Source organism: Mobula birostris, chromosome 5, assembly GCF_030028105.1.
Source record: "Mobula birostris isolate sMobBir1 chromosome 5, sMobBir1.hap1, whole genome shotgun sequence".
In the NCBI taxonomy this organism is placed as follows: Eukaryota; Metazoa; Chordata; class Chondrichthyes; order Myliobatiformes; family Myliobatidae; genus Mobula; species Mobula birostris.
In genome coordinates, this window is record NC_092374.1 from 170,651,974 (window position 1) to 170,674,764 (window position 22,791).

Consider the following 22,791-nt stretch of genomic DNA (forward strand, 5'->3'; position numbering starts at 1 on the left):
TAATTCTAGATGGACAACATTAAAATAATTACAGATACTGCAGGAAAAGGAGACAATATTCAGCAGGCCAGGCAGCAGCTGCAGAGACAGATGCAAATTATTTAGGTCAGCGACCTTCCAGCAGAAGGTTAAAAAAAAACCTTATTAGAGCAGAGGTGATTTACAGAGTTACTATTTTTGCAAGGTCTGCTATTGGGAATGTAGTAGGTGGCAGTTTTTAACATCTTGTGTGTTCACAGACAAAAGCATTACATTGATTGGAGCATCTACATCTTGGATTGTGTCTTACACTCTTGCCCTTCTTTTTTAGGTTAAAGAAATAAACTGCAAGCCAGGAGACACTGTTGGAGAAGGAGATGTCCTCATAGAGTTTGTGTGATGTGCGTTTTTCAGAGGAGTGTTGTAGATTCACCGTGCACCATGTTCTCCGACCTATAACTCCAACACACATTCCTGTGTGGATTTTTTTTATGATGCCCATGATATTTATTATCTGGTGCAGAATAGGGAAAACCAATTATTTTTGTGGCATTCAGAATGCAAACACTTTTTTTCCCAGATACCTGCTCTTCAGAACTGAAGTGATCAGGTTATCCATGGAACGTGGTCATAAAGTGCGGCATGTTTTTTTGTGTTCAACCAGCACAGTCAATCGATTTCGTTACTGGCCAAGTCTGACAACTCTCAATCCACCTAAATCAGATCTGTTTAAGCCGAAATTGAAATCAGGAGAACTCACAACAACCCTTTTTAACAGGATCATAGCTTCTCCGATTTCAATCCCTTGATAATTATGAATCCATCTACCTCTGCCTTAAGTGTTCTGCTGCATTCTCCTTTAAAAGCCCACTGGAAACTGACAAAATCCCTCAGCGGCTGCAGGGACAATGCAACAGATGGAATTAAAGATGTTTTTCTTGCCAGCTTAACTATTGGTCCGAAGCACTCATTGTTGTCAATCTACCCTCAAAAAAAAAGGTACCTGCTCTGTATGTCAGCACTCCAAGATTGCACTGGGATCAGAGAATAGGCTGAGTGACAGCAAGACTGATTCCACAGCAATGGAAACGGTTAGTCTGTTTCCATGACACTAATGTGGCTTGAAAGTAAAATGGTTTTCAAACATCCACAGCCAAATGTGTATGTAACTAATGAAAACACAGATAACATGTCTACCTTGAATAATGTTTTACCATCAAAATTATACTGTTAACAAATGACTTTAAAAACGCATCACAGATTAGGTATGGAATAAAATTTAATAAACTTGAGACATAAGATCCAGGCCTATTATTGAATCTAGAATGAAATTCTAACTGGTTAAACCACCATCCTTAAGATTTATATTTACCTACATCCCCGCAAAACATACTTTGGCTGCCCAAACTTCCCAAAGGCATCATAGTCGCTATAGTTCGGAAGCTTTAACCACTCTCTGTCGAATGTGTTTGTGCAGTACAGATAGCACGGCAGTATTCCGTCAGCGTCTGGCTGAGCACTCAGTGTCTTGTCCGAAGCTTTCCACTCCAGCACGCGGATCGCCACCTGTTTGCGCTGGTAAAGGTCAGGGCAGCCTTCAAGCTCATCCAGGAACTGCAGCAGCTGAGAATCGACCGTGTAAACCTCGCCAGAGATCGGCTGTCCTGATCCCGGTTCATCGAGCAGAAAGGGAATGTTATATTTTTCCGCAACCACCAGAGGATACCTCTCCACTGTAACGCCGATGCCACAGTACTGCCCCTTCCCCTGGGCTTCACTGACCATGTAGTGGTGGTTGGGCTGGCCTTTCTTGAGGGTGCCGTACACAAACATGTAGGTCAGGTTGCCTGCAGATTACAAAATCACAAGGTCTTAGATACATCTGAAAAAACAAGAGCGTCTGAAACATAAAAGGAAATCATTATTTTCTAGGTTTGTTTAAAGTAGTGGGTTTGAAAGGGGAACATTTATCAAAGCATATGTACCAAACACAAACCTACTTGTACCACCAGCAGTAAAACGTAGTTGTTGAGCAGAAGATGTTCGTGTAAAGAAAGGGTGAAGTAATGTGAAAGATATTCTGAATCAGGAATTGCATTAGACCAAGAAGTTGCACAATAAATTTAAAATTAGTTCTGTGAAACTATTACAGTACAGTAGTTTATCACATACCAGTCTTAAATCCCTATCCATTTCTCCCCCACACCCTTGTCACACTTCTGAATTCCAACTTCCTTCTCTACTTTTTGCTAATTCAGCTTCCACTTGGACCTATTTCTGTTGTTCACCTCCACACCCTCAGTGATGTCAAAACAGAATTACATGCAATAAAGCTTCCACTGTCTTACCAAGTCATCACTTACCTGTTGAGCAATAAGAACAAGGTTAAAATAAGCAGTAGATATAGGGAAGGTGACACTCCCAGCAAATAGGAGTCCTGGTCTGGATTCCTTAAAGGCTAATTTGCAGTTTCAGTTGGTAATAAAGAAGACAGATGCAATGTTAGCATTCATTTTAACAGGAGTAGAACCCAAAAAACAAACTTGAAGCTTTATAACACTCACATCACGCTGGAGGAACTCAGCAGGTCGGGCAGCATCCGTGGAAACGATCAGTCAACGTTTCGGGCCGGAACCCTTCGGGCTGAGTTCCTCCGGCGTGTTGTGAAGTTGCTTTGACCCCAGCATCTGCAGATTATTTTGTGTGTTGAAGCTTTATAAGGTATTGGTCAGACTGTATTTGGAGTATTGTGGGCAGTTTCATGCCCTATATCTAAGAAAGGTTGTGTTGGCATTGGAAAGGGGTCCTGGGGAGATTTACGAGAATCATTCTGGAAATTAGGGCTCTGGGCCTGTACTCACTGGAGTTAGAAAAATGGGAGGGGGGGAAGAGAGCGGGTGATTTTTTTAACTCAAGAAACTTGAATGTTTGAATATGGATTGTATTTAATCTGGACCACCATCACCTCCAACCTCAATGGTCACCAAGGTTCTACATCTAAATGGACTGTGTAGTTCCCCTCCCTGTATCCATTTTTGCTCGCTTTCAGGTTCACATTCAGTGCAAAACCGTAATGCACAAAATACTTTCTCTCACTGGCTACTGCCAAGGTAAAGCAGATGGTCAGTATCTGCTCTCTGCTGACAGAGAGATCCGTGATAAACATCTGCTGCTCCTGCACTGAGTCTCGTTCGAGCCCGAAATCTCTCTCTACCCACCCCAGGGACCAAGGGGCTGCAACACTGGATAAATGGAGTGCGAGTGACATAGATTTTGCTGCAAGATTCTCTGCAGTTCAAACAGTCCGTCACCACAACCCTTCACAAACTCTCCTGCCCACAGTTCTAACCCGCTCCACGTCCTGCTCGCTGACACAGAACAATGCTGAGCACAGCAATGCTTTCAATTAGACAATTACCACACACATGTGGCAAAATACTTTTAGAGGGCATCTTAAATTGATGAATAATGTATATCTACTTCAGTAAAGGGTCCTAATATCAGTTAGCGCTCCAGCACCAGTTATAAGAACAGGGCTCAATTCCCGCTGCTGTCTGTAAGGAGTTTGTACGTGCTCTCCATGACCTCCCATATTCCAAAGACTTATAGTATGGGCTAGAGTTAGTGAGTTGCGGGCATGCTATGTTGGTGCCAGAAGCACGGAGACACTTGTGGGCTGTCTAGCTCAATCCTCACTGATTTGATTTGACACAAATGACTCGTTTTACTGCATGTTTTGATCATACATGTAGGAAATAAAGCTAATCTCATCTGAGATAATGTGTTGGAAACACTCAGCAGGTTAGTCAGCATCTGTGGAAAGAAAAGTAGGGTTAAAACCCTACAATGGCGCTAGGATCTGCCAGACTTGTTACACCTGTGCCCCATCACTAAAATGCAGACATGTTACGCTTCCTACTAGCTGAGCAGTGAACAGGTACATTCCGGTGAATATTTAAAACTACGTGATCGGCTTTTAATTCACGTGTTACTAGGATTGGAGGGCTTGAGTTATAAAGCAGAAACCAAATAGGCTGGGGCTGAATTCCCTGGAGCGAAGAAAGCTGTGGAATGACCTGATCAAAGTTTATATCCTAAGAGGCGTGGATAAGGTGGACGGTCACTGTCTTTTTCCCTCAGGTCAGGGAGAAATACTAGAGGGCATACGTTTAGGGTGGGGGGGGGGGGAGGGTTTCAAGGGAACCTGAAGGACAACTTTTTCACACAGAGGGTGGTGAGTATGTGGAACGAGCTAACAGAGGGGACTAGGAGCGGCAGGTCTCATTACAATATTTAAAAGACTTTTGGATAGGAAATGTTTAGAAGGATATGGACCAAATGTAGGCAAATGGGATGAACTCAGGCAGGCAGGTTGACATGGATGGGTTGGGCCGAAGGGCCTGTCTTGATTAGACCGCAAGACATAGGATAGAAGCAAAATTAAGCTGTATACCTCTGAGTCCAGTCCACCATTCCATCATGGTTCCTGACGAAGGGTCTCGGCCTGAAACGTCGACTGCACCTCTCCCTACAGATGCTGCTTGGCCTGCTGCGTTCACCAGCAACTTTGATGTGTGATGGTTGATTGATTACTGCTCTCAACCCCAATCTCCTGCCACATCCCTGTAACCTTTGACACCTTTACTAATCAAGATCCATGAACTTTCGCATTAAATACATAGAAAACCTACAGCACAATACAGGCCCTTCGGCCCACAGAGTTGTGCCAAACATGTCCTTACCTTTGAAATTACTAGGCTTACCTATAGCCCACTATTTTACTAAGCTCCATGTACCTACCTAAAAGACTCTTAAAAGACCCTATCGTATCCGCCTCCACCACCGTTGCCGGCAGCCCATTCCATGCACTCACCACTCTCTGAGTAAAAAACTTACCCCTGACATCTCCTCTGTGCCTACTCCCCAGCATCTTAAACCTGTGTCCACTTGTGGCAGCCATTTCAGCACTGGGAAAAAGCCTCTGACTATCCACACGATCAATGCCTCTGACTATCCACACGATCTTATACACCTCTATCAGGTCACCTCTCATCCTCCATCGCTCCAAGGAGAAAAGGCCGAGTTCACTCAACCTATTCTCATAAGGCTTACTCCCCAATCCAGGCAACGTCCTTGTAAATCTTCTCTGCACCCTTTCTATGGCTTTCACATCCTTGCTGTAGTGAGGCAACCACAATTGAGCACAGTACTCCAAGTGGGGTCTGACCAGGGTCCTATATAGCTGCAACATTACCTCTCGGCTCCTAAATTCAATTTCATGATTAATGAAGGCCAATACTCCGTATGCCTTCTTAACCACAGAGTCAACTGGCACATCTTCTTTGAGCTTCCTATGGACTCGGACCCCAAGATCCCTCTGATCCTCCACACTTCCAAGAGTCTTACCATTAATACTATATTCTGCCATCATATTTGACCTACCAAAATGAACCACTTCACACTTATCTGGGTTGAACTCCATCTGCCACGTCTCAGCCCAGTTTTGCATCCTATTAATGTCCCGCTGTAACTTCTGACAGCCCTCCACACTATCCACAACACCCCCAACCTTTGTCATCAGCAAACTTACTTAATCCATCCCTCCACTTCCTCATCCAGGTCATTTATGAAAATCATGATGAGTAAGGGTCCCAGAACATATCCCTGAGTCACTCCACTGGTGACTGACCTCCATGCAGAATATGACCCATCCACACCCACTCTTTGCCTTCTGTAGGGCAAGCCAGTTCTGGATCCACAAAGCAATGTCCTCTTGGATCCCATGCCTCCTTACTTGCTCAATAAGCCTGGCATGGGGTACCTTATCAAATGCCTTGCTGAAATCCATATACACTACATCTACTGCTCTTCCTTCATCAATGTGTTTAGTCACATCCTCATAAAATTCAATCAGGCTCATAAGGCATGACCTGCCCTGCTCCTGACAAAGCCATGCTGACTACTCCTAATCATATTATACCTCTCCAAATGTTTATAAATCCTGCCTCTCAGGATCTTCTCCATCAACTTGCCAATCACTGAGGTAAGACTCACCGGTCTATAATTTCCTGGGCTATCTCTACTCCCTTTCTTGAATAAAGGAACAACATCCACAACTGTCCCATCCTCTGGAACTTCTCCCGTCCCCATTGATGATGCAAAGATCATTGCCAGAGGCTCAGCAATCTCCTCCCTCACCTCCCACAGTAGCCTGGGGTACATCTCATCCGGTCCCAGCGATATATCCAACTTGATGCTTTCCAAAAGCTCCAGCACATCCTCTTTCTTAATATCTACATGCTCAAACTTTTCAGTCTGCTGCAAGTCATCACTACAATCACCAAGATCCTTTTCCATAGTGAAGTAAAGTATTCACTAAGTACCTCTGCTATTTCCTCTGGTTCCATACACACTTTCTCACTGTCACACTTGATAGGTGACATTGGTACCATGACCTCTGGCTGTTCTCCCATCCACTGCAGGATCTGAAACATCATCGGACCCTGGCACCTGGGAGGCAAACTATCATCCAAGTTTCTTTCCTGCATCCACAGAATCGCCTGTATCACCCCCTAACTATAGAGTCCCCTATCACTACTGCCTTCCTCTTCCATTCCCAACCCTCCTGAGCCACAGGGCCGGACTCTGTGCCAGAGGCACGGCCAATGTCGCTTCCCGCAGGTAGGCTGTCCCCCTCCCCCCCAACAGTACTCAAACAGGAGTACTTATTGTCAAGAGGTACAATAGACAATAGGTGCAGAAGTAGACCATTCGGCCCTTCGAGCCTGCACCGCCATTCTGAGATCATGGCTGATCATCTACTATCAATACCCGGTTCCTGCCTTGTCCCCATAACCCTTGATTCCCCTATCCGTAAGATACCCATCTAGCTCCTTCTTGAAAGCATCCAGAGAATTGGCCTCCACTGCCTTCTGAGGCAGCGCGTTCCACACCTCCACAGCTCTCTGGGAGAAGAAGTTCCTCCTCAACTCTGTCCTAAATGACCTACCCCTTATTCTTAAACCATGCCCTCTGGTACTGGACTCTCCCAGCATCTGGAACATATTTCCTGCCTCTATCTTGTCCAATCCCTTAATAATCTTATATGTCTCAATCAGATCTCCCCTCAATCTCCTTAATTTCAGCGTGTACAAGCCCAGTCTCTCTAACCTCTCTGCGTAAGACAGTCCGGACATCCCAGGAATTAACCTAGTGAACCTACGCTGCACCTCCTCCACAGCCAGGATGTCCTTCCTTAACCCTGGAGACCAAAACTGCACACAATACTCCAGGTGTGGTCTCACCAGGGCCCTGTACAAATGCAAAAGTATTTCCTTGCTTTTGTACTCAATTCTTTTTGTAATAAAGGCCAACATTCCATTAGCCTTCTTCACTGCCTGCTGCACTTGCTCATTCACCTTCAGAGACTGATGAACAAGTACTCCTAGATCTCTTTGTATTTCTCCCTTACCTAACTCCACACTGTTCAGATAATAATCTGCCTTCCTGTTCTTGCTCCCAAAGTGAATAACCTCACACTTAGTCACATTAAACGCCATCTGCCAAGTTTCTGCCCACTCACCCAGCCACCTTGAATTCTCCTAACATCCTCATCACATGTCACACTGCCACCCAGCTTAGTATCATCAGCAAACTTGCTGATGTTATTCACAATGCCTTCCTCTAAATCATTGACGTAAATCGTAAACAGCTGTGGTCCCAATACCGAGCCCTGTGGCACCCCACTAGTCACCACCTGCCATTCTGAGAAACACCCATTCACTGCTACCCTTTGCTTTCTATCTGCCAACCAGTTTTCTATCCATGTCAATATCCTCCCCCCAATGCCATGAGCTCTGATTTTACCCACCAATCTCCTATGTGGTACCTTATCGAATGCCTTCTGAAAGTCAAGGTACACCACATCCACTGGACCTCCTGCGTCTATCTTCCTGGTTACATCCTCGAAAAACTCCAATAGATTAGTCAAGCATGATTTGCCCTTGGTAAATCCATGCTGGCTTGGCCCAATCCTATCACTGCTATCAAGATATGCTGCTATTTCATCTTTAATAATGGACTCTAGCATCTTCCCCACTACTGATGTTAGGCTAACAGGGCGATAGTTCTCTGTTTTCTCCCTCCCTCCTTTCTTAAAAAGTGGGATAACATTAGCCATTCACCAATCCTCAGGAACTGATCCTGAATCTAAGGAACATTGGAAAATGATCACCAATGCATCTTCAATTTCCAGAGCCACCTCCTTTAGTACCCTAGGATGCAGACCATCTGGACCTGGGGATTTGTTAGCCTTCAGTCCCATCAGTCTACTCATCACCGTTTCCTTCAGACACAGGGGTACTCTCTAGTACCTGATTCTTCCCCTTCCCTCTCCTGACTGTGACCCATTTGTTTGTCTCCCATGGCCCCGGTGTGACCACTTGCCTATAACTCCCTTCTATCACCTCCTCGCTCTCCCTGACCAGGCGAAGGTCATTGAGCTGCATCTCCAGTTCCCTAACGCAATTGCTAAGAAGCTGCAGCTTGACACACCGGGTGCAGATATGGCCGCCCGGGAGGCTGGGAGACTCCAGGACCTCCCACATCTGACACCAAGCACAGAAAACCGGCCTCACACACATACTTCCTCCTTTCCGCAAATAACACCGTAAACCTACCTCGCCTCGTCCCGTTAGCGCCTAAGCACGTTGAGCCAAAGCCCTATCACTCTGCCACCTCTCACTCCGCTGCCCGCTGGATACGGCAGTCTTCTTTTTAAACCTTTTGCACTCTATTGGCTGACGTCTCGCACCTGCGCAGTCTCGCCTCTTTTACCCCGAGTAGTAAAAAAAAACTCCCTTCGCTCTGAAAACTCAGCCGTTCACTCACAGCCTTCTTGCTCATGCCTTGGCATCACAGCCATCTATGGCAACGAATTCCAGATTCACCACTCTCTGGCTCAAGAAATCCCTCTTTGACGCTGTTCTAAATGGAAGTCCCTCTATTGAGAAACTGTGCCCTCTGGTCCTAATCACAAAGTTTCAAAGTGCATTTATTATCAAATAATGTGTAAATTATACAACCCTAAGATTTGTTTGCTTACAGGAGCCGCAAAGCAAGGAACCCGAAAGAATCCCAATTAAAAAAATAAGACCAACCCCCAGTGCCCACAGAGGAGAAAAAAGACAGATCATGCAAACAATAGAAGCAAACAACAGCGTCATTCCAAACCAAATTGGGTCCTTATCCACTACAGGAAACATCCTTTCCACATGCTTTCAATATTTGATGGGTTTCAATGAGTTTCTCCATCATTCTTTTAAACTCCAGTGAATACAGGCCCAGAGTCATCAAACAGTCCTCATACATTAACCCCTTCATTCCCGAGATAAATCTCACAAACCACCTCTGGACCATCTCCAATGGCAGCACATCTTTCCTTAGATAAGCCTACCAAAACTGCTCACAATACTCCACGTATGGTCTGACCAATCCCTTTTAAAGCATCAACGTTACATCCTTCCTTTTGTATTCTAGTCCTCTTGAAATAAATGCTTATACTGCATTTGCCTTCCTTACCACCAAATCAATCTGCAAGTCATCCTTTCGAGACTCCCAAGTACCTTTGTACCTCTGAGTTCTCAATTTTCTCCCAAGTGACTGATCATGCACTTCCCTACACTACATGCCATCTGCCATTTCTTTGCCCATTCCCCCATTCTGTCTATATCTTTCTATAAACACCCTAATTCTTCAACACTACCTATCTTCATATAATAGAAACATAGAAAACCTACAGCACAATACAGGCCCTTCGGCCCATAAAGTTGTGCTGAACATGTCCCTACCTTAGAAATTACTAGGCTTACCCATAGCCCTCTATTTTTCTAAGCTCCATGCACCTATCCAAAAGTCTCTTAAAAGACCCTATCGTTTCCGCCTCCACCACCGTTGCCGGTAGCTCATTCCACACACTCAACACTCTCTGCGTAAAAACTTACCCCTCCCCAGCACCTTAAACCTGTGTCCACTTGTGGCAACCATTTCAGCCCTGGGAAAAAGCCTCTGACTATCCACACGATCAATGCCTCTCAACATCTTATGCACCTCTCATACTCCGTCACTCCAAGGAGAAAAGGCCGAGTTCACTCAACCTGTTCTCATAAGGCATGCTCCCCAATCCAGGCAACATTCTTGTAAGTCTCCTCTACGCCCTTTTTATGGCTTCCACATCCTTCCTGTAGTGAGGCAACCAGAACTGAGCACAGTACTCCAAGTGAGGTCTGACCAGTGTCCTATATAGCTGCAACATTACCTCTCGGCTCCTAAATTCAATTCCACGATTAATGAGGGCCAATACATCATATGCCTTCTTAACCAGAGTCAACCTGCGCATCTGCTTTGAGCGTCCTATGGACTCAGACCCCAAGATCTGTCTGATCCTCCACACTTCCGAGAGTCTTACCATTAATACTATATTCTGCCATCATATTTGACCTACCAAAATGAACCACTTCACACTTACCTGGGTTGAACTCCATCTGCCACTTCTCAGCCTAGTTTTGCATTCTATCAATGTCCTGCTGTAACCTCTGACAGCCGTCCACACTATCCACAACACCTCTAACCTTTGTGTCATCAGCAAACTTAGTAACCCATCCCTCCACTTCCTCATCCAGGTCATTTATAAAAATCACAGAGTAAGGGTCCCAGAACAGAGCCCTGAGGCTCTCCACTGGTGACTGACCTCCATGCAGAATATGACCTGTCTACAACCACTCTTTGCCTTCTGTGGGCAAGCCAGTTCTGGATCCACAAAGCAATGTCCCTTTGGATCCAATGTCTCCTTACTTTCTCAATAAGCCTTTGATGGGATACCTTATCAAATGCCTTACTGAAATCCACATACACTACATCTACTGCTCTTCCTTCATCAATGTGTTTAGTCACATTCTCAAAAAACTTAATCAGGCTCGTAAGGCACGACCTGCCCTTGATAAGGTCATGCTGACTACTCCTAATCATTATACCTCTCCAAATGTTTATAAATCCTGCCTCTCAGGATCTTCTCCATCAACTTACCAACCACTGAAGTAAGACTCACTGTCTATAATTTTCAGGGCTATCTCTACTCCCTTTCTTGAATAAAGGAACAACATCCGCAACCCTGCAATCCTCTGGAACCTCTCCTGTCCCCATTGATGATGCAAAGATCATCGCCAGAGGCTCAGCAGTCTCCTCCCTCGCCTCCCACAGTAGCCTGGGGTAAATCTCATCCAGTCCTGGTGACTTATCCAACTTGATGCTTTCCAAAAGCTCCAGCACATCCTCTTTCTTAATTATCTACATGCTCAAGCTTTTCAGTCTGCTGCAAGTCATCACTAATATCACCAAGATCCTTTTCCATAGTGAATGCTGAAGGAAAGTATTCATTAAGTACCTCTGCTATTTCCTCTGGTTCCATACACACTTTCCCACTATCACACTTGATAGGTCCTATTCTTTCACATTTTATCCTCTTGCTTTTCACATACTTGTAGAATGCCTTGGGGTTTTCCTTAATCCTGCCCGCCAAGGCCTTCTCACTCTCCTAGTTTCCTTCTTTAGCTCCTTCCTATTGGCCTTATAATCTTCTAGATCTCTGACATTACCTAGCTCTCTAAACCTTTTGTAAGCTTTTCTTTTCTTCTTGACTAGATTCATTACAGCCTTTGTACACCACGGTTCCTGTACCCTACCATAACCTCCCTGTCTCATTGGAACGTACCTATGCAGAACTCCACACAAGTATCCCCTGAATATTTGCCACATTTCTTCCGTACTTTTCCCTAAGAACAACTGTTCCCAATTTAAGCTTCCAATTTCCTGCCTGATGGCGTCATAATTCCCCTAGTCTAATTAAATGCTTTTCTAACTTGTCTGTTCCTATCTCTCTCCAATGCTACTGTAAAGGAGATAGAATTATGATCACTATCTCCAAAATGCTCTCCCACTGAGGGATCTGACACCTGACCAGGTTCATTTCCCAATACCAAATCAAGTACAGTCTCTCCTCTTGTAGGCTTATCTACATATTGTGTCAAGAAACCTTCCTGAACACACCTAATAAACTCCACCCCATCTAAACCCCTTGCTCTAGGGAGATGCCAATTGATATTTGGGAAATTATAATCTGCAAACTTGGCCATAAAGCTATCAATTCCTTCTGCCAATTCATTGACAAAAGAAGTGGTCCCAACACCAACCCCTGCAGAACACCATTATTCATGGGCAGCCCCCTTTATTCCCACTCTTTGCCAGTCAGCCAATCTTCTATCCATGTCAGTATCTTTCCTGTAACACCATGAGCTCGTTAAGCAGCCTCATGTGCGGTACCATGTCAAAGGCCTTACGAAAATCCAAAAAGTTAACATCCACTGACTCCTCCTTGTCTACCCTGCCTCTTATTTCCACAAAGAATTCCAACAGATTTGTCAGGTAATATTACTCTGAAGGAGACCATGCTGACTTTAGGTTATTTTGTCGTGTGCATTCAAGTACCCTGAAAGCACATCCTTAATAATTGACACCTTCCCAAACACTGAGGTAAGGCTAAATGGCCTATAGTTTCCTTTCTTCTGCCTCCATCCCTTCTTAAAGAGAGGAGTTACATTTGTAATTTTCCAAACCTCTGGAACCATCCAGAATCCAGTGGTTCTTGAAAAAAAATCATTATTGGTGCCTCCACAATCTCTTCAGCTACCTCTTTCAAAACCATGAGGTATAGTCCATCTGGGCCAGGTGACTTACCCACTTGGAGATTTTTCAGCTTCCCATGCTCCTTCTCCTTAGTGATAGCTCACTCCTGCTCTGTCACTCTCATATTTCTGGCATTCTGCCAGTGTTTTCTACAGTGAAGACCGATGCAAAATAATTACTGTTTGTCCACCATTTCTTTTTCACCCATTACTACTTCTCCAGTATCATTTGCCAGTGGTCCAATATCCACTCGTGCCTCTATTCTAATCTTTATATATCTGAAACCTACTTTTGGTATCCTCTTATTTTATTGGCTACTATTCCTTCATATTTTGTCTTTTCCATCCTTCTGCTGGTTTTTAAAAGCTTCCCGTGTTGGTGTTATTGTTTCAACCTCTACCTCTTGCTAGGACAGCTCATTCCATATACCCACCATCCTTCGCGTGAAGTTGTCCCTCAGGCCCCTTTGAAGCCTTTCCCCTCTCACCTTAAACCTGTGCCCTCTGGCTTTTGATTCCCTTTTCCTGGGAAAAATATCTATATCCCTAATGATTTTATGTGCTTCTGTAAGGTCATCCAATGTAAACAACAGTGCAAGAAAAGGAGGAATTTTCAATCCAGTTTCCGAGCTCTCTATGGATCCCATGTGATTGAATCTTCTGAATCAGCCCACCACAACAACCTTTGGAAAGGACGCCAATATGCTCATTGATTTCTGTAGTGTTTAGGAAGTTGTGCTGCTGATAATCCCTGTCAGCCCACGTGTATAATCCTGTTTGAAACCACATCCTCTCATGGAATCTCCAGCAATATGCTGCTCTTAAATCTCTGTGATCTGGTTCTTCCCGAACCTCCTCGCTTCCATAACCTACTTTAAAAACCTCCTCTGTGATTGAATAAGTAAACAATTAAATAGTAGGTAACACACACAAACTGCAGGAGGAGGCCAGGCATCATCTCGGCAGATTAGGCCGAGACTCTTCATCGGGACTGGTAAAAAAAAAGTCAGCAATTGGTGTAGGAAGGTGGGAGAAGGGGAGGAAAAAATTCAAAATGGTGGGTGATAGGTGAAACTGGGAGAAGGGGAGGGAGGGAAACAGGAATGGGGGGGGAAATTACCATAAATTCGAGAAATCGATGCTCGTGCCACCAGATTCAAGGCTACCCAGATGGAATATAAGATGCTACTCCTCCAGTGTGAATGTGGCCTCATCACAACAGTAGAGGAGGCCATGGACTGACATGTCGGAATGGGAATGGAAAGTAGAATTGAGATGGGTAGCTACCGGGAGATACTAGTCTTTTCCAGCTTGGCGAAGCAATTTCCCAATCTACACTGGGTCTTACTGATATACAGGAGGCCACACTGGGAGTACCAGACACAGTAGGTGACCCCAATAGACTCACAGCTGAAGTGGTGCCTCACCTGTAAGGACTGTTTGAGGCCCTGAATGGTAGTGAGGGAGGAGGTATAAGGGCAGGTGTAGCATTTGTTCCGCTTGCAAGGATAAGTGCCAGGAGCTACATCGGGGGGAGGGAGCGATCCCTGTGGAAAGTGGAGGGAAGGGAAAGATGTGCTTGGTGGTGGGATCCTGTTGGAGATGGCAGAAGTTACAGAGCATTGTGCTGGAGGCGGAGGCTAATAGGGTGGTAGGTGAGGACAAGAGGAACCCTATCCCTGGTATTACACACAAAATACTGGAGGAACTCAGCAGGTCAGGCAGCATTAATGGAAAAGAGCACAGTCGATATTTCAGGCCGAGACCCTTCAGCAGGACAACCACGGGCCTCTCCCTGGTACTGTGGTGGGAGGATGGGTGAGCGTAGATATGTGCAAAATGGAAGAGATGCAGGTGAGGGCAGTGTTGATGGCAGAAGGAAAACCTACTTCTTTGAAGGAAGACATCTCATTAGTTCTCATCCTGAAAACAGCTGAAACGGAGGAACTGAGAGAAGGGGATGGCATTTTTACAAGTGACAGGGTGGGAAGGAATATAGTACAGGAAGCTGTGAGAATCAGTGGATTCATAGAAATCAGTGGAATAGACTGTCTCCAGAGATATGGGCGCACAGATTGAGACAGGGGCGGAAGGTGTCAAAAATGGACCAAGTAAATTTGAGGCCAGGGTGGAAGTTGCAGGCAAAGTTGATGAAGTCGACAAGAAGCTCAGCATGGAAACAGCACCAATGCAGTCATTGGTGTAGCATAGGCTTGGAACATGGACTGTTCTATGTAGCCGGCAAAAGGCAGGCATAGCTAGGACTCATACGAGCGCTCATGGCTACACTTTTGGTTTGAAAGAAGTGGGAGTAGCTGAGGGAGAGTGAGGAACAGTTCCACCAGATGGAGGAAAGTGGTGGTGGAGGGGAACTGGTTGGGTCTGTTGTCGAGAAAGAAGTGGAGAGCTTTAAGGCCCTCCCGATGGAGGATGGAGGTGTATAGGGACTGGATATCCACTTCACCTGAGTCTTTTGGTGTCAGCTACTATATCCGGTGCTTCCAGTGTGACCTCCTGTATATCGGCGAGACCCAAATGTGGATTGAGAAACCGCTTCACCGAGCACCTATGCTCGTCCACCAGGAAAAGCAGACTCTCCCGGTAGCCATCCATTTCAATTCTACTTCCCGTTTCTATTTCAACATGTCAGTCCATGGCCTCCTCGACTGCTGTGATGAGGGCACACTCAGGTTGGAGGAGAGACACTTTATATTCCGTCTGGCTCGCCTTGAACCTGATGGCATGAACATCAATTTCCCAAACTTCTGGTAATTGCCCCCTGCACATTCCTGTTTCCCTCTCTCACCCTTCTTCCTTACCTGGCCATTACCCCCCTCTGGTGCTCCTCCCCCACCTTTCTATCCTCTCCTATCAGATTCTCCCTCACCCATCACCTACCGCCTTATACTTCTTCCGCCCCTAGCCCTACCTTCTTACACTGACTTCTCGTCTTTTTTTCCCAGTCCTGATGAAGGTCTTGGCCCAGTATGCCAACTGTTTACTCTTTTCCACAGATGCTGCCTGACCTGCTGGGTTCCTCCTGCATTTTGTGTGCGTTTCTTTGATTTCCAGCATCTGCAGATTTTCCTGTGTTTGTAAATATTAGGCAACTAGGAGTCCTCAAGGATCAGTGGGTCACTGGAACAAGCTAAGGGTCTGTGTGTTTAATACAGTGTAACCCTGTGTTGGACAGTTCAGATAACAAACATTCGCCTTACAGAATTCACAAATAACTTCAAAGAATTTGACATAAGTAATACAAAAACATTTTTATGGAATTTATGCAAGAAAGAACAAATAAACCAAATGCAAGGCAAACAACTAATTTGTATCAACTAATTTGGGGGTTGATATGCCTACTCCATTTTTATGCAGGGAGGGACACTGGGGGTTGCTGATCATGCTGCCTTTCTTTTCTTTCTTGGTTTTCTTGGTTACCCAGAGAAGAATTATTTCAGAGTTGTACACTTTGATAATAAGTTAATCTTTAACCTTTAAAATTTTTGTCAAGGGTTTGTGTTACGGAAGTCAAGTAATATTTTCCTTAAGGAATGCAATCCTCGATCATATAGGGGTGTATCATGCTGTCCATTACCACCACAAGACCCTAATAAAAATTTGTGATTCAATATTTCTAAAACAACGGTTACACCACTACTGGAGCACTACATACAGATGTGATCACCACACTATGGGAAGACTGTGATAACATTGGAGAGGGTGCAGAAAGGTTCTCCCCAGTGCTGCTGGGGATGGAGTGTTTCGGTTGCGAGGAGAGGTTGGATTGCCTGGGTTTATTTTCCCTGGACTGCAGGAAGCTACGGGAGTGGGTTCTGAGAGAGGGGTACAACATTAAAGTGGGCCAAGATATGGCAGATAGTAGGAAATAGCAGAGTTGTTTAAAATCACAGGGAACGGGTTTAGGACAAGGGCAGAAGAGTAAGGGCTTTAAAGCAGAGGGTGGCTGTGAGGAGGCAGACTCCCAGCAGTTCAGTATCTGGCCAAGGCTTGGAAGTGTACGGACAAAGTGCTGGAAAATGAGAATAGCATCGACTATCTGTCTTGATAGTCAGAATGGACCTGCTCAGGAAACATGCCGAGGAAGAGGAGGATTACATACAGGCTGGCGAGACTGTGCAGAAGGATGAGCTGTTGAGGGTAATTTCTTTAGATCAGAGGCTGTGGTATTATCACAGTGATTCTTTGTGAGAGATAATGTCGAATTTTGCATGTCCCCAATAACTTCACCAGTTCCCTCTAAAGTGTGTGCACACACGCATTTCTTTTGCTACTAGCGCACAAAAGAATTTAAACTGTGCACAAAAGGTTGTCACCCTCTACCTTGTTGGCATGATGAGTATATTTAATGATTGTATAAAATCATATTTCTTTTTCTAGTTTCTGATGCAGACAGTGTTGACAATGTTGTCTGCAGATTTTAGAACTGGCTTGTTTACACTTTTTATTGAAGAAATTATTCAGTGCACACACTGGTCATTCCAAGTTAGAGGGAGCATTGACTTTCACCCATTCTACAGGTGCACCACTGAAACCATCCTATAGGGATGTCTCGCAGCTTGAAACGGCAATGCAGATCCCAAGACTGCGGAGAGTTGTGGACACAGCTCAGCACATCACAGAAACCAGTCTCCCGTCCATGGACTCTGTCTACAAATCTTGCTGCTTTGGTAATACGGATAAGATAATCGAGGCCCCCCCCCCCGCCCCACAACAACCAATTCAACAGAAGGTACAAAAGCCTGAAAGTATGTATCTGCAGCTCAAAGACAGCATCTACTGACTCTCTTGTATGCTAAAAGATGAACACTGGATCTTAATCTTTCTCGTCATGGCCCTGGCATTTTGTCTACCCACACTGAATATCCTGCATTACGAACAGAATGATCTTTCTGGCACACAAACAAAAGCTGTTCACTGCATCTATGTACAGGTGACAATAATAAAGAAAACCAAATTTCATGTATTAACACACATGAGCTTTCTGATACAAATGATGCCCACATGACTGGAATTCTTGTAGACCCTCACCAAAAAGACTCTGTAGATTCCCCAACGACTGGGACTGCGAGACTAGAAACAATCCAAATCAGAGCCATTTTGGAAATAGGACTGGTTTATTCTTTTCACACATACTGAGGTAGAGGGAATCGCTTGTCTTGTGTACCGTTCACACAGATCATTGAGATGGTACAAGGAGAGACAATAACAATACAGAATAAAGTGCAGAGCAGGTAGACACCAACGTGAGTGGTTTAACACAGGCTCCACCCAGTGGCTGCAGAGTGTAATGGCCAGTTTCAATCAAAGCGGTAAATAACAGTGAAAAGCTCAGACTTCCCGCACCTTGCGCATCTGTTAAATCTGTTCAAAGCAACCCCACTTCCCAGCTCCTGATCCAACACAAGAATGGCAGCAGGAGCCGGCTATCTGACACGTCTTCTAAAGCTGTTGCTGTTATAATAGCCTTCAGCTCACACAGGAGGATGAGGTGGTGATAGATCAGAGCAAAGGATGGGATGGGGGGAGTGACCCAACAGCCTACCAGGGGAAGCCACAGTGATATCCAGCATGAAGTTTGGCTCTGTGGTTCAGAAGCGAAGGGGGAGAAGAAGAGAGCCGTGGTGATAGAGGATTCCAAAGTCGGAGGAGCAGACATTGAAGAGACAGCTGGGTGGTATAAATTCATCTCGGGCTTCAAGCCAGGTGCAGGTATTGATAATAATATGACGACAAGCTCTGCCATCTTCGACAGGGTAAGTCAAGTCTCGTGGTACCCAGTGGAATCGATACCCATATCCAGCTTGAAGCCCAAGAAGAGTTAATTCATCATATTAGATCCTATTTCACCAAGTGATATGTTCCCTCCCAGGCTCCAGGGTCAGGGATGCCTCGTATCGGCTCCACAGCATTCTAGAGACGGAGGGTGAAAAAACCGGAAGTCATGGTACCTATTGGCACCAACCACACAGGTAGGAAAAGGGAAGGGATCCTGAAGAGAGAATTATAGAGAGTTAGCTAGAAAGGTGAAAAGCTGGACTTTCAGAGCAGAAATCACTGAGGAATTGGTGCAGGGGGCAGGGTTTCAAATCTCTGGATCATTTTGTACAGGCTTACCATCTGGCGAAGGTACGGCCTGCACAAAAAGGATGGGTTACACCTGAACCTGAGGGAGGCCAATATTCTTGCGGGCAAGTTTACTAGAGTGGTTGGAGAGGGTTTAAACTAATCAGGCAGAGGGATGGGAACCAGAGTGTGAGGGCTGAGGAGGGCACTCGGTATACAGCTTCCATCAGGGTCTTAACTCTACCCACAAGGATTCTACATCTTCCAGTCCTATGCAGTGTGTAGTGAGACGGTGAGGAATGACTGGCAGATGATAGGTCAAAATTGTCGTCAGTGGAATGAGGTAACGTTCAGAGGGGCCAATGTTGAAAAGGGTGAATGAAGGTGTTATGTGTGAATGCACACAGTATGAGGAATAAGGCAATCTTGTAGCACAGTGAGATTGGCAGATATGATGTTGTGGACATCAATGTGTCGTGGCTGAAAGAAGATCATAGTTGGGAACTAAATTCCAAGGATGCATATTGTATCGAAAGGACAGGCAGGGAGGCTGCGGGGGTGGGGTGGAGTGGGGGTGGTTGGCTCTGTCGGTATAATAAAATTAAATCCTTAGAAAAGGTTGACATACATAGGACTGGAAGATGTAAAATCCTTGTGGGTAGAGTTAAGAAACTACAAGGGTAAAAAGACCCTGATGGAAGCTGTGTACAATATACTCCAAACAGTAGCCAGGATGTGCACTGCAAATTACAACAGCAGATAGAAAATACATGTAAAAAGGACAATGTTACCATATTTTGAGAGGATTTCAACATCAGGTAGATTGAAAAACTCAGCTGGATCCCATGAAAGAATTTGTAGAATGCCTACAAGATGGCATTTTAGAGCAGCTTGTAATTGAGCCCATCAGGGGAAAGGCAATTCTGCATTGCATGTTGTGTAATGAACCAGATTTGGTTAGGGAGCTAAGGTAAAGGAATCCCTAGGAGGTAGTGATCATAATGTGATAAAATTCACCCTGCAGTTTGAGTGCAAGAGAGAGAGTGAGTGAGAGAGAGAGACGCTAAAGTCAGATGTATCGGTATTACAGTGGAGTAAAGGGAATTAAAGAGGCACAAGAGAGGATCTAGCTAGAGTTAATTGGAACGGGACACTAGCAGGGATGATGGCAGAGCAACAATGGCTGAAGTTTCTGGGAGTATTTCGGAAGGTACAGGATAGATACAGGGTACATCCCAAAGAAGTAGTATTCTAAAGGGAGGATGACAGGATGACAGGATGACATAACCTTGGCTGACAAGGGAAAAGCAAATGAGAGGGCATAAAATACAGCAAATATTAGTGGGAAGATAGAGAGTTGGGAAACCTTTAAAACCCAACAGAAGGCAACTAAAAAGCCTCAAGGAAAGAGAAGATGAAATATGAAAGTAAGCTAGCCAAAAATATCAGAATATAAAAAAATTTTTTCCCAGATATATAAAGGGTAAAAGGGAGGCAAGAGTGGACATCAGACACCTGGAAATCTTGCTGGAGAGGTAGTAATGGTGGACAAACTTAATAAGTATTTTGCAGCAGTCTTCATTGTGGAAGATACAAGCAGTATGCCAAAATTTCAAGGGTATCTGGACTCATTCTGAGTGTAGTTTCTATTGCGAAGAAGGTGCGTGGGAAGTTGAAAGGTCTGAAGGTAGATAAATCACCTAGACCAGATGGACTGTACCCCAGGGTGCAAAAAGAGGTAGTTGAAGAAATAATGGAGGCATCAGAAATTACCTTTCAAGAATTACTAGATTCTGGAATGGTTCCTGAGGACTGAAACATTGCAAATGTCACTCCACTCTTTAAGAAGAGAGGGAGGCAGAAGAACTGAAATTATCGGCTACTTAGCCTGGCTTCAGTGGTTGGAAAGATCTTGGAGTCCATTATTAAGGATGAGGTTTTGGAGAATTTCAGCCAAAATAGGCCAAAGTCAGCCTGGTTTCCTTAAGTGGAGATCTTGCCCAACAAATCTGTTGGAATTCTTGGAGGAAATAACAGGCAGATAGACAAAGGAGAGTCAGTTAATGTTGTTCATTTGGATTTTCAGATGGCCTTTGACAACGTGCTGCACATGAGGCTGCTTAACAAAATAAAAGCCCATGATATTTTAGGAAAGATACTAGTATGGATGGAAGATTGGCTGTCTGAGAGGAGGAAAAATGTGGCGATAAAGGGGACTTTTCTGCTGGGCTACCAGTGACCAGTGGTATTCCGCAGGGGTCAGTGTCAGGACTACTTCTTTTCAACGATTTGGGTGATGGAACTGATGGCTTTGTGGCCAAGTTTGTCGATGATACAAAGATAGGTGGAGGGGCAGGTGTGTTGAGGAAGCAGGGAGTTTGCAGAAGCACTTAGACAGATTGGGAGAAAGGACAAAGAAGTGGCAGGTGGAATGTAGTTCAGGGAAGGAATAAGTGCATAGATTATTTCCTAAACAGGGAGAAATTTCAAAAATCAGAAGTTGGGAGTCCTTGTGCACCTTCCAGAAGTCCACAATGATTTCCTTTTTTCTTCCCCACTTTCAGGCTTAGGTTGTTCTTTTCACACCAATCCACCAGCCGTTCCACTCCATCTCGTCATCTTTCTTGATGAGACCAGCCACTGCTGTGTCATCCACAAACTCGACGACACATTGGAGCCGATTCTTACGGAATACTCATGCATCAGCAATGTGAACTGCATTGGGCTGGGCACACAGTCTTGGGGAGCACCAGTGCTCAGTACAATAGGTCTAGAGATTTTGCAGTTCACACAGGCGAACCCTGGCCTTTTTGTTAAGAACTGCAGAATCCAGTTATAGAGGGAGGTGTTGAGACCCAGTAAGGCCAGTTTCAGGTCACCTCTTATCCTCTGTCGCTCCAAGGAGATAAGTCCAAGCTCACTCACAACCTATTCTCATAAGGCATGCTCCCAAATCCAGGCAACATTCTTGTAAATCTTTTCTGTACCCTTTCTATAGTTTCCACATCCTTCCTGTAGTGAGGTGACCAGAACTGGACACAGTACTCCAAGTGTGGCCTAACCAGAGTTTTATAGAGCTGCATCATTACATCGCAACTCTTAAACTCTATCCCTCGACTTAAAGCTAACGCTCCATAAGCTTTCTTAACTACCCTATCCACCTTTGAGGCAACTTTCAGGGGTCTGTGGACATGTACCCCCAGATCCTTCTGCTCCTCCACACTACCAAGTATCCTGCCATTTACTTTGTACTCTGCCTTGGAGTTTGTCCTTCCAAAGTGTACCACCTCACACTTCTCCGGGTTGAACTCCATCTGCCACTTCTCAGCCCACTTCTGCATCCTATCAATGTCTCTCTGCAATCTTCGACAATCCTCTACACTATCCAGAACACCACCAACCTTTGTGTCGTCTGCAAACTTGCCAACCCACCCTTCTACCCCCACATCCAGGTCGTTAATAAAAATCACGATAAGTAGAGGTCCCAGAACAGATCCTTGTGGGACACCAATAGTCACAATCCTCCAATCTGAATGTACTCCCTCCACCACCACCCTCTGCCTTCTGCAAGCAAGCCAATTCTGTGTCCACCTGGCCAAACCTCCTTGGATCCCATGCCTTCTGACTTTCTGAATAAGCCTACCACGTGGAACCTTGTCAAATGCCTTACTAAAATCCATATAGATCCCATCCACTGCACTACCCTCATCTGTATGCCTGGTCACCTCCTCAAAGAACTCTATCAGGCTAGTTAGACACAATCTGCCCTTCATAAAGCTATGCTGACTGTCCCTGATCAGACCATGATTCTCTAAATGCCCAGAGATCCTATCTCTAAGAATCTTTTCCAACAGCTTTCCCACCACAGACTTAAGGCTCACTGGTCTATAATTACCCGGACTATCCCTACTACCTTTTTTGAACAAGGGGACAACATTCGCCTCCCTCCAATCCTCCGGTACCATTCCCGTGGACAAGGACATAAAGATCC

The 22,791-nt window shown here is 45.0% G+C and overlaps 2 protein-coding genes across 7 annotated transcripts in view; one reads left to right on the plus strand and one right to left on the minus strand.

Moving 5' to 3' along the window:
* The window catches only part of pcca (propionyl-CoA carboxylase subunit alpha), a 495,020-nt gene extending 493,748 nt beyond the window's left edge, over positions 1-1,272 (plus strand). For both annotated transcript variants that reach the window (XM_072258848.1, XM_072258851.1), the window contains one exon: positions 311-1,272. In XM_072258848.1, the coding sequence (XP_072114949.1) occupies positions 311-379 (69 nt within the window). In that variant the 3' untranslated portion in view covers positions 380-1,272. The remainder of the gene's footprint in view (positions 1-310) is intronic.
* LOC140198030 (gamma-glutamylaminecyclotransferase-like) overlaps positions 1,211-22,791 on the minus strand; it is a 34,875-nt gene continuing 13,294 nt past the window's right edge. For 2 of the 5 annotated variants that reach the window (XM_072258853.1, XM_072258854.1), the window contains exon 3: positions 1,213-1,826. In XM_072258853.1, the coding sequence (XP_072114954.1) occupies positions 1,348-1,826 (479 nt within the window). In that variant the 3' untranslated portion in view covers positions 1,213-1,347. Of the gene's footprint in view, positions 1,827-22,791 lie in introns of all 5 variants that reach the window. The other 3 variants (XM_072258856.1, XM_072258852.1, XM_072258855.1) reach the window with 3 other exon arrangements.